Here is a 16,432-nt window from a genome sequence, read left to right as displayed (position 1 = left end):
GCTGCCAGGCTCACTGCAGGTTCCCTGCCTGGGCCGGAGCTGGTGACTGGAGCCAGAGACAGCTCCCTGGCCAGGGCCAGAGCTGGCTCCCTGTGTGAGCTCACCAACTGGGGCTAGAGCCAGCTGCCTGGCTACCTGTGCCAGTCCCCTGCCTGGGCTGGTGCTGGTGGACAGAGCCGGCTCTCCAGCCAGGGCGAGAGCTGGCTCCCTGTGTGGGCTCCCCAGCTAGGGCTGGAGCCGGCTCCTCGGTAGCTGGGGCTGGAGCCATGGCCATGGAAGGTCAGGGTTGGTAGCATCAGCCCAGCAGGGGTCAGGGGCCAGCTGCAGGTAAGGGGGCAGCTAGGGCTGTGGAGTGGGGGAGGGGAGGGGAGGCGAGGCAGGGGACCTCCCCTCATTCAGTAAATTTCCTCATTTGGGATGGATCAGGTCCCAAGGGTGCCGGACGAGGGAAGTGCAACCTCTGCTGCAAAAGCACCTAGAGGCCTTAGAGATCCCATTGACTTGGACTCAGTGGTTTGGAGTCTATGTGCAGTGTGCAAGTCCAGTGCCTTAAGTACAAGGGCATCCTGAAATATGAAGTAATCTCCCAAGAGAAGCCGTGAGGGAAATTCCATCAGCAACTGGACATTTTCAGGTGGAATTTAAAAAATAGAAATTCCATCTAATCAATTTAATCCATAATTTCATGTGGGGCAGAGAGGATTAAGCAGTTTAAATGATCTGTTCCATCTGCAGCTGCTCTTACTCGGTAAACTAGTTTTGGTGCATGCAAATTCTTTCTGGCCTGTGACTTTTTTTTTTTTTTTTTAACTGAAGAGAATTTGCTGCCGCCTTTACCATTCTGTTGCCAGCTCCAGGATTGCTGTCATTTCCTTGAGGAAAAACTGTATCTGAACGTGATAGTATATAAGTTTGCCACTTGGTGGCATCAAACAAAAATTTTAAAGGGAAATTCCTATTTTTTAAAAAAAGGAACCCACTCAGCTGGGTTTGCAATCAGTGTGCACTGTGCTTCCTATAGTTTTGAGCAGAAAAGCCAGCCCTAAAGCATTTCCAGCATCTGATAAACTACTTTACTATTCACTGTCTTCTGAAACATTGAACTATTTCAATATTAGTATAAATAATGAAGTCCTGATGCAGGAAATTAGTAGTTTAGGACTATATTCTCAGTGTAATATGCAGGGTTTATCTGAATGTCGGTGATGGTGAGGAGTTGCTCAGCTGAAACCATGTCGGTTAGGCTGGTACAGCATCGCTGCCGACTCCCAAAATATATTAATAACTAGTTTCTACAAGATATGATAATTAAGCAATAGGTTAAATCAGTCACTTTACTAGAGTAGGTCATTTGTGCATGTTTCCACAGAGAGGAAGGAGAGGACATGCTGCTTCTGGTAGTAGAATCATAATACATTGTTGCAGTCTGCAGGTTCAGTTTCACAGTGATCTCTCTAGTTCACTGATCCCTTATCTTAAATATGTTCTTTGCTGGCTTTTCGGAGGGAGAGATGTTCGGTTCAGTGGCCATGAGAAGCACCATATTGATTTCTCCGCCATTAACACTAAATGATCCCAGTGCTGAGCTACACTAACAGTGGTACAGATTCTTCCCCTTATCTTTTTTGTGTGTCACAAAAACCTAGTATTTTGGAGGTTCTATTGGACCTCAAAGGAATTAATCTCTTTAGCTGACATCTGGGTGAAACCTCCCAGTCTTTCCATTAAGCATGTAGAAATTGCTAGAGACATCTTTGAGTTCAGTATGTCTCCTCTGGCATGCCGTAGCCTGCTTTCTGTAGTCCATCTGCCTTCTGGTTGTTGTGTGGGGTTTTATTTTTTGTCTGTCCTGCAAATATTGCATTCCCTAATTATACCCTGTTGTATGTTTCAGAGGGAAGGGGGGATATACTGATCTGCCCCCGCCCCGCCACACCTCCATTTCAAACTGAAGCATGTGCTGTTGTTTGGGCATTTCATCTGATTTAGCTATAAGAATTGAATGGTCTATGGCTTTGGTACCCCAGCTGATGCAGCAGATACTATCCATGCACGGTAGGAGTCAGAAATCATGAAAGAACAGATTGTATATATTTTCCTTTCATAACTGACTCTCCCCACCCCCCACCTATTTCCGGGAAAATGTGCCACTGCAAAGAATCTGCATGCATGCACATGTGTGGCACATGCATTCACATAGGTAGTTTTGCTGTTATGCAGACAAAGTGAATAAATTCAGCACCACCCCATCCGTCCCTCTGCCATGCACAACTGTTCAGTAATTTCTTATTTCTTAGATAGCAATCTCTTTGGGGCAGGGACAGTCTTTGTTCTGTATGTGTATGGGGTCTGGCACAGCAAAGTCCTGGTCTATGATTGGAGCATCTATGTACTACAGTAAAACAAATAAATAATAATTGTTCACTGGTGGGTCCAACTGTGGCTTGATTGCTGTTTACCTACAAAGGAAAAAACAGTCCCAATTCACTATCACCAGAGTTTTAGTCATCTTTATTTTATGCCCCCCCAAAGTATTTGATGGTCATGCCATTTTCAGAATCTTTTCGCTAATGAGATTAATTTCAGCCTGACTCCAATTGTAAACAGCATAGCATTTTTTGCTACAGCCCATTAGTGTTCACTTGCAATTCAACTTTTGAATCAGGAAAAATGTCAGCATCACAATATCCTGTAGTGCTGCTAGCATGCAGGCAGAATTAATAGAGGCCTCTATGTCGAATGTATTTTAGACGAAAAATGCAGCTCTGTTTAAAGATGAATGTTCAGATCCATTAAAGTGTTCAGTTTTTAATTCTCCTTTCAAGCCTTTACTACCAACCCCCATTGAAAAAGATACTAAAGACCAGACAGATCTCAGTGGTGGGTTTTTAGTGTATCTGAAAGAATTACTGTCAGGTCTTTATAATGTAGGACTGTACTTTTGCACTTGAGAAGGGATGTTGGCTGTTAAATGAAGCAGCTTTGAATGATGTTGGCAGTGGATGCCAAGATTTCAGTCTGACATCTTTTAAATGACTAGTTAGATAGTCTACAGCAATTAGATAATCATTTCATCAAGATATGATTAAATCTCAATGTCTGTAATTGATGCTTCCTGTAAGCATTAGTAAAGATGGACTTTCATTAAAGCAAATCCAGGATCTTGCTGTTCCCTATATCAGAGTTGGGCAGAGGGCAGAAGAGGGGAAAGAAAACACATAGAAAGAAAGTAGCTCAACAGAGTTATGATGTGATATTGCTATGTTATAATGTGATCTTTTTAAAATGTGCTTTGAAAAATATTTAATAGTGATTTAATGGGGATGCTCTGATCTTCCATGTGAATAACTCTATACTTAAACCTTTAGACCTTATTTCATTGTTCATGTCTCAAAGTTACTGCATTTGGTAGTCCAGCTTCTAGTAGCTCTGCAGATTCTGTAGGCTTGAACATTTTTGCCCTGTTTTCTAAGGTTGGTGATGGGTGTCGTCTTTCGCCATATGCTACAATATGTAAGACTTCCCAGGAGAGGGTTGGTGGCTGTAATCTGATAAATGTTGTGGAAAGCGTGCTCATTCAGATGGAAGAGCCAATCCGGTAACTAAATGGTGATGTAGCATGGCTTCAGGCTGCTAGTATCTACACATTAGTACAACTCAGCCATCACAGTTTTCTGCAGGCAGTGGCAGGAGCTATGGCTTTTGTACTTGAGGCATAAAACCTTTCCTTGATGCATAGTGCAAAATGTGAAAAGTTCAGGTATCTCGGTATGAAATTCAGCCCAAGAGCAGGACTCTTAGTTTACTGTACAAACTATAACTGCTATAAGACATTGAAGGTTTTGGTCATTGATTTTTTCAAACGTGTTTGGGTGAGTAAGGATGAGCTTTCAGGCATTTAATCCTGCAAGTTTGGATCGGCACCATCCCCCAACCTCAGCTGTTCATCATGGGCTGATGCCTTTTGTGAAAATGACCAGCAGCACCAGCACCAGGAAGCTGACTGTGAGTTTTATGAAGACCTATTGGAGTACTACAGTAAACTCTTTCATATACAACATACTGTTATCAAGAACTCTCCAGTAACCAGCATTCTTCATCGAGTGTCCCCGTGGGTGCTCCACAATAGGTGTCAGGCTCGCCCGGTGCCACAGATTGGAATTCTTCCAGCAGTTTCTCCTGGATCGCGCATGCGCCGGCGCGCGCCGCTCCCTTGCACATCCCCGGCCACGTGCGCGATCCGGTCCCCACCAGTTCCTTCTCAACCGCCATCGGCTGCAGACGGAATCCGCTCAGGCTACGGCCAGAGTCAGATTAGACAGTGTTTCTATGTGTAAATTGTTGTTTCTTTTTTCAAAAAAAAAAAAAAAAAAAAAGAGAGAGAGAGAGGACAAAGAGAATATTTAAAAAAAAAAAGGAGAGAGAGGAGTGGAGAAGAAGAGTGGATATGAAGGCCAGTAGGCCTCCCGCTGCCTTGCAGACTGGGGTCCGCGATTCGGGTAAACAGGCACGAATAAGGTGCTAAGTACCCTATTAACAGTAAAAGACTCACCGAGATGGCTTCTTCAGGCTTTAAAAAGTGTGAGTCCTGCTGTGAAGCTATGCCGACCTCCAATGGGCATAGTGAATGCATCCGATGCCTGGGGGAATCACACGTTACCCAGAAGTGTTCCCACTGTGCTAAGCTCACAGCCAGGGCAAGGAAAGACAGAAAAATGTGTCTTAAAATGCGCTTGTTTGATAAGGCCCTCCAGCCAGATGTGCCGGAGAGGCAGTCAGAAGGGCCCTCTGGGTTCCACAAAAGAAGGGCAGCTTCTCTGACCCCCTCGGTGCAAAAGTGGAGGAAGCTCTCCCAAGTTCGATCCCTGCCGGCGGTCTCAGCGAGCGGGACGAGCGGAGCACACAGCCCCCAGCCGCATACTCAGGCAAACGGCACCGCGGCAGCGCATGTGGCAGAGGCTGAGCCTCCGATTACAAAACAGCCGGCACGTGCAGCGCCTAGAGTGGTGGCCAGGCCAGCGCAGGAACCGGCGGCACCGCCACAGGCGGCACCAACCCCCGCGGCACCAACGGTGCAGGGCCAGCCGGCACGGAGCCCGCAGGCACCAGAGGACGTTATCCGCGCAGCACCGCAGCTGAGCGGGCAGAGCGCGGCGCCGACAGCAGGGCCGAGATCCCCTGCACGGAAGGGGGCAGTGCAAGCCCCGCAGGGGAAGGGAAAGGCAAGAGCAAAAACCCGGCACCGCAGCTCTTCTCCGGACAGGGCTGCACTGCTGCTAACAACAAGCTCTCCCCCTGTGCTACACATGCCGCCCAGAAGGCCTGGGTCTCCATCGGCCTATCCAGAACCTCCTTCTCCGTTCCTCCAACCAATGTCACCATGGCTTGGGCCACCTTCACCCTTTCTGGGATTGGATCCGCTGGAGTACTATCACAAACCAGTGTCACCGCTATCTGTGTCATCACGGAGGTCTCGCTCTCCCTGACATCGGGGGTACACACCCCGAGAGTAGTCCAGGTCTCCGTCCCCGGACCCGTGCCCGTGCTGCCATGGTCATTCCTATCATGCTGGACACAGACACCCCAGGCCTATGCCCAGGGGCAGGTCCCCCCCGGCCAGCCAATACCCCCGTGGACACTCCCGGGCGGGGATGGAAACCCAGTTATCTCAAGGGGAGTTAATTTTAGAACCCCGAGACTTTCCTTCGCAATCCTCCAGTGAGCAGGTATACCATTGGCCTCAGGAACCTGAGAGTTCGAGGGAGGTTTACCCTAGTGGTTCTTCCTCATCCTCTCCAGATGAGGCCATGGCCCCCGGGGATGTCGCTCCCCCGGATGACCTTAAACAGTTTCAGGAGCTGTTTAAAAGGGTGGCTTTCACGCAAGGCATTCAAACGGCAGAAGTGCAGGAGAAACATCACAAACTCCTGAAAAATTTGAGACCCCCGGCTTCATCCAAAATTGCTATCCCGCTAGACGAAGCCATTATGGAGTCAGCCACTATCATATGGCAGACGCCGGCCTCTGTTCCGCCTATGAACAAAAGAGTGGATAAGAAGTACTTCATCCCGGCAAAGGGCATGGAGTTCCTCTTCAGTCACCCACAACTGAACTCACTGGTGGTCAAATCGTCCCAGCAGAGGTCAAAGACTTCTCAGTACAAATCGGGGGGATCGGACAAAGATGCCAAGAAGCTAGAGCTGTTTGGCAGGAAGGTATATTCCTCTTCCACCCTGCTATTGAGAATGACAAATTATGTGGCACACCTAGCGAACCATAACTTTGATAATTACTCCAGGCTTACTTCTCTCATGGATTCACTTCCGGAAGATAAGAAGCCGGTGTTAAAGGCAATTGTGCAAGAGGGCAACACAGCTTCGAGGACTGGAGTCCAGATCTCCCTGGATGTGGCAGATACGGCGGCATGCTCAACGGCTACAGCAGTGGTCATGCGTAGAGAATCCTGGCTCCAGACATCGGGCATCCCGAGGGATCTACAAGCGAAGATTGTGGATCTTCCCTTTGACACGCAAAAGTTGTTTGCAGACTCAACCGACTCGGTCCTCCACTCCAGTAAGGACTCGAGAGCTACACTTAGAACCCTGGGTATTTATACCCCTCCATATAGGACGAAAAAATATTACCCTCAGCAAAGACGCTACCCGTACCAACCACAGCATGCACAGTATCAACGGGGCTATGACCAAGGGCGACATCAACAGCAGCAACAGTACAGAACTCCCAGGCGACATTCCCAACAAAGCCATACACCCTCAGGACAGGCCCAAAGGCAACAAGTTTGACGGGCATGTCGAGGGCTGCACTATCACTACCATCGCGCAATGCCACTCTCATCTCATGTTCCATCATCACCTCAGACCGTTTCACTCCCAATGGCAAAAGATCACCACAGACAAATAGGTGCTGGAGATCATAGTCATGGGTTACGCGATCCCCTTCCAGTCGCTCCCACTGATGAAGCCTCCCTCCAGGCCCCACGTCCGGGACGCTGCCCACGAGGCGAGGCTCAAACAGGAGGTGGACCACCTTATGTTCATAGGGGCAGTGGAAAGAGTGCCGGAAAAATTCCAGGGGAAAGGGTTTTATTCACGCTACTTCCTCACAGAGAAGAAAACAGGAGGCTGGAGGCCCATCTTAGATCTTCGGGGCCTCAACCACTACTTGCGCAAGCAACGTTTTCGGATGATTACAGTCGCCTCCATACTCACGGCACTGGATGATGGAGATTGGTTTGCAGCCCTCGACTTACAAGATGCTTACTTTCATATAACGATCCACCCGGCACACCGGTGCTTCCTCCGCTTCATGGTCGGCAAGGAACACTTCTAGTACAGGGTTCTTCCGTTCAGCCTCTCCTCGGCCCCCAGAGTCTTTACCAAAACCTTGGCAGTGGTGTCAGCCTACCTGCACAGACAGGGGGTATTCATATTTCCATACCTGGACGACTGCCTACTGAAAGGGGCCTCGAAGGCAGAGGTCCTACGCATGATACGCGTCACAGCGGATACGTTTTCTTCTCTGGGCCTAGTCATCAACCTCACGAAGTCAAAGACCGACCCCACACAGGACATAGAGTTCATAGGGGCACACATAAACTCTATCACAGCAAGGGTGTACCTACCCGACACCCGCTTTCACGACATCAGTTCGCTGGTGCAAGTCATTACATACAGCCCCACGGTGCCGGTCTTAACGTGCTTACGGCTACTGGGCCATATGGCGGCAGCAACATTTGTGGTACAGAATGCCAGATTGCACATGCGAAGCCTGCAGCATTGGCTGGCGAGTGTCTACACACCGGCATCCCACACTGTTCACAGGGTAGTGTCGCCCACGACAGAGGTGCGCAGATCCCTGGCGTGGTGGGTAAACCCCAAGAACTTGTTAGCAGGCGTGCCCTTTCACCAACCACAAATTTCTATTTTTCTTATTACAGACGCCTCCCACATAGGATGGGGAGCGCACATCGGCGACAAGGTGACGCAAGGGCTATGGTCCCCCGCGGAACAGAGACTGCACATAAACATACTAGAGCTCAGAGCAGTGTTCAACGCCTGCAAGCATTTCCGAGACCACATATGTGGCAAAGTAGTCGGGATCAATACAGACAATACCTCCACTATGTTTTACATAAATCGGCAAGGAGGAGCCTGATCCCGTGCCCTATGTGTGGAAGCAGTCCGACTGTGGAACTGGTGCATCGCCAACAACATTACGTTGAAAGCCTCTTACAGCTGAGCAGGCGCTTTGCACTCACGCACGAATGGCAGATCCGTGCTGATCTGCTATGACCGATCTTTCATACATGGGGGTTTCCCCAGATCGATCTGTTTGCCACACAGCACAACAAGAAGTGTCCCCAGTACTGCTCCAGGGCAGGAGTGGGGCAGGGGTCCCTGGGGGATGCACTCACGATTCCATGGAAGGGCCCCCTACTTTACACGTTCCCCCCCACAGCGCTTATCCACAAGGTCTTGCAGAAAGCCAGAAGGGAGAGAGCTCGCATGATACCAGTAGTCCCAACGTGGGATCGGCAGCAATGGTTTCCCTTGCTTCTGCGCATGTCGGACCACCCACTGCTCCCCCTACCGGTGGCGCCGGACCTACTCGCTCAGGCCCAGGGGTCCATAGTGCACCCGAACCCTCAGAGCCTGCGCCTACAAGCATGGCTAATCCATGGCTCAGCTCCTTAGAAAGTACATGCACGGAGGGAGTACAACAAGTCCTGGAAAGTAGCCGAAGGACCTCCACCAGGAAGACTTATAAGCAGAAATGGACTTGATTCACAGCCTGGTGTTCCACCAAGCACTTAGCTCCCCTTGACGTTCCTATACCAGTAATACTTGAATACTTATTGGACCTCAAGAGGGGCGGACTTTCCTTATCCTTGCTAAAAGTCCACCTCGTCGCTATATCAGCCTTTCGGCATATAGAGGAGGGGCCCACGGTATTTGCCCATCCTATCGTTACCAGGTTCTTGAAGGGGTTGGTAAACCTGTACCCCCCTCGGAAACCGCTTCCGCCATCGTGGAACCTGGATCTGGTGCTCAGCACTCTCACGGGTCCACCTTTTGAACCATTAGCCATGGTTCCCCTACGTCTCCTTACAATAAAAACAACCTTCCTCCTTGCAATTACGTCAGCTCACAGGGTCAGTGAGCTTGCAGCAGTTATGGCAACGCCGCCCTGCACAGTACTCTCAAAGGAGGCAGTAACCTTACGGCTGCACCCAGCCTTTGTTCCAAAAGTTTCTTCAGAATTCCATCTTAATGAACCAATAGTTTTACCCTCGTTTTACCCGAAGCCTCACAGCTCCAGCAAGGAGGCACGCCTGCATCTCCTGGATGTGAGGAGGGCGTTGGTCTTCTACATAGACAGAACTAAGTCCTTCCGGAAAACGGACAGGCTTCTAGTCTCTCTCGCTCCCAGGTCAAAAGGGGAAGGTCTCTCTTCACAGAGAATCTCAAAGCACTTTGTGTCCTGTATAAAAATGTGCTACGAGCTTCAAAAGGCTCCTTTGCTGGCCCCGCCCAGGGCTCACTCCACCAGGGCGGTGGCGGCGTCAACAGCCTTCTTTAAGGGCATTGCGTTGAAGGACATCTATAGAGCGGCGACCTGGTCGTCCTATGACACCTTCGCCAAGCATTATGCCCTACATCGGGTATTCCAAGAGGATACCTGCCTCTCGAGAGCAGTCCTTTCGGGGGCAAGCTGCACATAAACCGATTACCCACCTCCTTTCTTGGGTTACTTCTGGGTAGTCACCTATTGTGGAGCACCCATGGGGACACTTGATGAAGAAAGAGAAGTTACTCACTGTAGTAACGATGGTTCTTCGAGATGTGTCCCCGTGGGAGCTCCACAACCCGCCCATCCTCCCCGCTTCGGATCTCTGTCTAGTGTCTTTCAGGAGCATCTGAGGCGGTTGGTCAAGGAACTGGCAGGGACCGGATCGCGCACGGGGCTGGGGACGTGCAAGGGAGCGGCGCGTGCTGGCGCATGCGCGATCCAGGAGAAACTGCTGGAAGAATTCCAATCTGCGGCGCCGGGCGAGCCCGACACCTATTGTGGAGCACCCACGGGGACACATCTCAAAGAACCATCGTTACTACGGTGAGTAACTTCTCTTTTTAACCATAAGTAAATGTTAGTTACATTTCTGTAAGCACAATAGAGTGAAAGTAAATATAAATAAATATAGCCAAATACAGTATAAGTTTACAAAACAAAAAAGCAGTCAAGTAGCACTTCAAAGACTAACAAAATAATTTATTAGGTGATGAGTTTTCGTGGGACAGACCCACTTCTTCAGACCATAGCCATACCAGAACAGACTCAATATTTAAGGGACAGAGAACCAAAACCATTAATCAAGGAGGACAAAACAGGAAAAAAAAAATCAAGGTGAGCAAATCAGAGAGTAGAGGGATGGTGGGGGGAGGTCAAGAATTAGATTAAGCCAAGTATGCAAACGAGCCCCCTATAGTGACTCAGAAAATTCCCATCTCGGTTCAAACCATGTGTTAATGTGCCGAATTTGAATATAAAAGACAGCCCACTATAGGGGCTTGTTTGCATACTTGGCTTAATCTAATTCTTGACCTCCCCCCACCAGCCCTTCTGCCCCTCTACTCTGATTTGCTCACCTTGATCATTTTTTTTCTGATTTGTCCTTCTTGATTACTGGTTTTGGTTCTCTGTGCCTTAAATATTGAGTCTGTTCTGGTATGGCTATGGTCTGAAGAAGTGGGTCTGTCTCACGAAAGCTCACCTAATAAATTATTTTGTTAGTCTTTAAAGTGCTGCTTGACTGCTTTTTTGTTTTGATAGTATATAGACTAGCACGGCTCCCTCTCTATTACTATAAGTTTACAGTGTACAGTACTACTGGTGGTGGTAAATAAAGTACTCTGCATACTTTTTTATATGTTTCTTAATATCTAATGTTTTTCTTTAGTGTTAGGCATTGCTAGGTATACCTGTCTGTTATCCAGAATATTTGAATATTTGGTGTAAATTAGTTTGAAACTGAAAGCATTGTAGTTTTCGGATGTGTGAGGTGGGAATATGTAAATCAGATCCATGCACCTCAAATTTTTTTCTGGCTCTAAATAAGACAGAATTTTAATGGTAAGAGTTACTAACCATTGGAACAACTTAGCAATGGTCGTGGTGGATTCTCCATTACTAACAGTTTTTAAATCAAGATTGAGTTGTTTTTTTTTTTTAAGATAAGCTCTAGGAATTATTCGGGGGTAGTCCTGTGTGTTATACTAGAGTTCAAACTACGTGAACCCAGTTTAAATATTAAGTAATCCTTTACAGTTCCTTTCTGTCCTCTTTATAACATAGAATCATAGAACACTGGAACTGGAAGAGACCTTGGGGGGTCATCAAGTCCAGTTTTCTGCCCTCGTGGCAGGACCAAGCACCGTCTAGACCATCCCCGAGGGTGTCTGTCTAACCTGCTCTTAAATATCTCCAGTGATATAGCTTCCACAACCTCCCTAGGCAACTTATTCCAGTGTTTAATCACCCTGATAATTGGGAATTTTTTCCTGATGTCCAACCTAAACCTCCCATGCGGCAGTTTAAGGCCGTTGCTCCTTGTCCTATCCTCAGAGGCCAAGGAAAACAATTTTTCTCCCTCCTCCTTGTAACCCCCTTTCAGGTACCTGAAAACCGCTGTCATGTCCCCGCTAAGTCTTCTCTTTTCTAAACTAAACAAGCCCAGTTCTTTCAGTCTCCCCTAATAGCTCATGTTTGCTAGACCTTTAATCATTTTTGTTGCTCTTCTCTGGACCTCCTCCAATTTCTCTACATCTTTGTTGAAATATGGTGCCCAGAACTGGACACAATACTCCAACTGAGGTCTAATGAGCACTGAGCAGAGTGGAAGAATGACATCCCCTGTCTTGCTCTCAACACTCCTGTTAATGCATCTCAGAATCATGTTTGGTTTTTTTGCAACAGCATCACACTTTTGACTTATATTTCCACAGTACTCTTTCCTAGACAGTCACTTCCCATTTTGTACGTACGAAGCTGATCGTTCCTTCCTAAGTGGAGTATGTTGCATTTGTTCTTATTAAACTTCATCCTATTTGCCTCAGAGCATTTCTCCAGTTTGTCCAGATCATTTTGATTTCTGACCCTATCCTCCAAAGGAGTTGCAACCTCTCCCACCTTCGTACCATCTGTGAGCTTAATAAGCATACTCCCTATGCCATTATCTAAATCATTGATGAAGATATTGAATAGAATTGGTCCCAAAACAGACTCCTGCAGAACCCCACTTGTTATGCCCTTCCAGCACAATTGCGAGCAATTACTAACTACTCTCTGGCTGTTTCTGCACAGGCCACTTCCTTTGGAAGTGGCATGCTAATACATGGAGAAAAAGATGCTAATGAGGTGTGGATGCAAATTCCCCACACCTCATTAGCATAACGTCACATGATTTGGAGTCTGGAAGACCATTCTTTCGGACTCCAAAACACCATGTAGAAGCGTGACCCCGGGGGGGCTTCCGGAGGCCCCTTCTTCCTGAAAATTTTTGGGAAGAAGGGGCCTCCAGAAGGAGGACTTCCTTCCAGAAGCCTCCCCGGGTCCATGCTTCTACATGGCGTTTTGGAGTCCAGAAGAACGTTCCTCCAGCCTCCAAATCACATGACGTTATGCTAATGAGGCATGGGGAATTTGCATCCACGCCTCATTAGCATCTTTCACTTCATGTATTAGCCTCTGAGAACAGTTATCCAGTCATTTATGCACCCACCATATAGTAGCCCCATCTAAGTTGTATTTGTCTACTTCATTGATAAGAAGATTATGAGAGACCACATCAGATGCTTTACTAAAATTTAGGTATATCACATCCACCGCTTCTCCCTTATCCACAAAACTTTTTTTCATGTCAAAGACAGCTATCAGCTTGGTCTGGCATGATTTGTTCTTCACAAATTCAGGCTGACTGTTACCTATCACCTTATTTTCTTTCAGATGTTTGCAGATGAATTCCTTAGTTACTTGCTGCTTTATCTTTCCCAGCACAGATGTTCAGCTGATTTGTCTGTAGTTTCCTGGGTTGTTCTTTTTCCCTTTTTGTACATGGGCACTATATTTGCCCTTTTCCGGTCTTCTGGAATCTCTCCCAAGTTCCAGGACTTTTCAAAGATGGTAACTGAAGGTTCTGATGCCTCCTCTATCAGCTCCTTGAGTATTCTAGGATGCATTTCATCAGGCCCTTCTGACTTTCAGACATCTAATTTTTCTAAGTAATTTTTAACTTGTTCTTTTTTAATTTTATCCCCTAAACCTGCCCCCTTCCCATTAGCATTCTCTATGTTAGGCATTTCTGCATTAGACTTCTTGGTGAAGATCAAAACAAAGAAATCATTAGGCACCTCTGCCATTTCCAAGTTTCCTGATATTGTTTCTCCTGCCGCACTGAGTAGTGGCCCTAATCTGTCCTTGATCTTCCTCTTGCCTCTAATATATTTATAGAATGTCTTCTTGTTACCCTTTAAATCTCTAGCTAGTTTGAGCTTGTTTTGTCTTTGCCTTTCTAATCTTGCACCTGCATACATGTATAGTTTGCTTACGTTCATCCCTTTGTAATTTATCCCAATTTCTACTTTTTATATGGCTTTTTTGATTTTGAGATCATGCAAGATCTCCTGGCTAGCTGAGGCAGTCTTTTATCACCCTTTTTCTCTTTCCTATGCAGCGGTATAGCTTACTTTTGGGCGCTTAATAATGCCCATTTGAAAAACTGCCAACCGTCTTCAGTTGTTTTTCCTCTTAGTCTTGCTTCCCATGGCACCTTACCTACTAGCTCTCTAAGGCTGCTTCTACACTCTCACTCTCCCATCGGAGGTGCCATGGTAATGAGGCAATTCAAAGCAGGCTAACGAGGTCCTCACATGCATAGTCAGCACCTTATTAGCATAATGGTGGACACGCAAATTTCAAAGTGCAGACTTTGAATTGCAGAGTGGCAGTGAAGATGGGAGCATCTTCAAAACAAGCGCTCCACTTTGACATTCCCTTACTCCAATCTAGTTCAACAACGCCTCTATAAAGTCTTGGATGCGGGCTCCTGGCAGGCAGCATACCTCCCGGGATGACATGTAAGGGTAACAAATGGGTGCCTCTGTCTCACTCAGAAGAGAGTCTCTGACCACCACTACCCTACATTTGGTCCTTATAAGTGGTGGCAGCAGACCTCCCAGCCTCCTCTGTTTCTGCTGCAGGGGGTGATTCCTTATCTCCTGTATTTCCCGTGTTCAGAACTTCATAATGGTTTCCCAGTACCATGGTGGGAGAGTTGGGAGCGGGACTAGAGCACTGCCTGCTGCCCGAAGTGAACAGACACTAATGTGCCCCGAGCCATCTCCTCCTCCACCGATGGTGTGTCATTAGTCTTTTGCAGTGGGACAGCTGTCTGAACCTCAGCTGTCTCCACATGAATGCCATCCAGGAATTGCCATTTGAGTCAGATACTCCTTAGCCTTGCCACCTCCTCCTGTAGCTTTCCCACCTCTCTCTTCAGAGATTCCACCAGAAGACACCTTCCACATGGGATGCCCCCCCACCCCAGCCAGGACTTCAGTAAGTGGGAATTGCAACTCAGTCCCTGCAGAACCACTCTAGGGTCTGGGTAGAGGCATCCCTGGTCAGGAGGTCTGTCTGACAACAGGTGCAGATGGAGGAGACAGGAGCAGTGCTGGCACAGGTGTTGTGGGTCTTCCTAACCATAGTGGAACCCCCTTTGTCACACTCCCTCTATCAACTTCCCCACTCTCCCCAAATGCTGGTATGCTCACCGGATATCCTCTTCAGTGGCAGGATCTCTTTCTCTCCCACTTAAAACTCCCCTGCCTGCAGCCCCCATCTGCTGTGCTCCCCTGGTCGTTCTGTCTGTGGATTGTTAAAGCCTGCAAACCTAAGTAAGGCCTTCCGTCTCCTTAGCCATGCAGGGGAAGGCTGATGACGGGCAATCAAGGGAACAAAGGATCTATCCCTCCCACAGAAACAATCCCAACTGCCACAGTAACTGAAACTGAAATCACCTGAAATCAGAATTCAAAATTTAAACAGTCAAGCAAACTCACTGTCACCAAACACCAGTATGCTCACCAGACTGCCTCTTCAACAGTGGAATTTCTCTCTGTCTTAAAACTCCCATCTGTAGCCCCATGTCTGCTGTGCTCACCTAGTTGCTCTGCCTCTGGCTTTTTAAAGCCTGCAAACATAGGTCAGGCCTTCCTACTAAAGTTATAAAGATACCGTTACATTCCCTAGGAGAATGGAAAGACTGGCTAGATCAGTGGTTCTCCATCAGGGGTTTGTGTACCCCTGGGGGTACTCAGAACTTCTCCAGAGGGTACAGTAACTCCATGTTTCTCAGCATTTTTAATGAATAAAAAATTGCACTTATTTTATGTTCATTTAATTTTATTTTATTTATCCTCTTTGCACAATCATAAGTATGAGGGCAAGTTTATAAAGTTTATAAGTACTGAAGGTACTTTATAAAAGAGATTGTTTCTTTGGAGAGATGACAGTCAGCCGATGCTTGCTGATCCTAAAATCACGGGGATTCAGATCCAGGTCCCATAGAATCTGACTCATCAAAACTTTGCTAGGCAGGAGAAATTTATAAAAGATTTGTGTATATTTACTATTCAAATATAAGTTGAGCCTGGGGCATCAAATTATAGGCAGAGCTTTCATACTTCTGTAACTACAAAAAGATACGCATTTTTGTGGAGTAACTTGGTGGTAAATACAGCTGATAGTTTTAAGTTATGCCCTTTGTATCTGTGAGACTTCTGGGAAGAAATTAATTGCCACTTAAAACTGTTCTGTTTCATTCTTTAGGTTTCGACATAGTCCAAACTGCTGGTACCTGAGGGAATGGACCATCCACAGCTGGATCAGACAGTGCTTCAAATATGGTGCACAGGACAAAGCCCTGTACACATTAAAAAACAAGGTGAGGGGTTTTTGTTTTGTTTTGTTTTTAAGAGAAAAAGCAAGATTAAATTTTATTAGCATGATAGCTTATTCTGAATTCCTATCATAAGAAAGGTCTCTCCATAGACTGCATTGGATTAGATATTTCTGTTGAATTTTAAAATGGAGATGGAACAGAGCTTTAAATAAATCTCTTTCCAGCTTTTTTTTTGTTATTGTTGTTTTAACTTTTGCCTGCTTGAATCCTTTCCCCTCAACCCCCTGCATGCACTTTGGTAGTGTCCCAAATGTGCTGGCCACTGTACAGGCATATGGGAAGATAGTTGTTATCCAATCGCAAAGACTTCACAACCTAAAGAGGACAGAAAACCACCAATGAGTGGAGAAAAGGACGTGTCTTAGAAGTCTAGTTATCAGGGTGGTAAGCACA

General features: G+C 46.9%; 1 protein-coding gene across 1 annotated transcript in view; it reads left to right on the top strand.

Moving 5' to 3' along the window:
- MRPS27 (mitochondrial ribosomal protein S27) overlaps positions 1–16,432 on the top strand; it is an 80,826-nt gene that overhangs the window by 46,678 nt on the left and 17,716 nt on the right. The window contains exon 5 of the mRNA XM_074995418.1: positions 15,907–16,021. Within this exon, the coding sequence (XP_074851519.1) occupies positions 15,907–16,021 (115 nt within the window). The remainder of the gene's footprint in view (positions 1–15,906; positions 16,022–16,432) is intronic.

The sequence above is a fragment of the Carettochelys insculpta genome, chromosome 5 (assembly GCF_033958435.1).
Source record: "Carettochelys insculpta isolate YL-2023 chromosome 5, ASM3395843v1, whole genome shotgun sequence".
In the NCBI taxonomy this organism is placed as follows: Eukaryota; Metazoa; Chordata; order Testudines; family Carettochelyidae; genus Carettochelys; species Carettochelys insculpta.
Note: the sequence above shows the minus strand (reverse complement) of the source record. Positions and strands in the feature narration are given on the sequence as shown.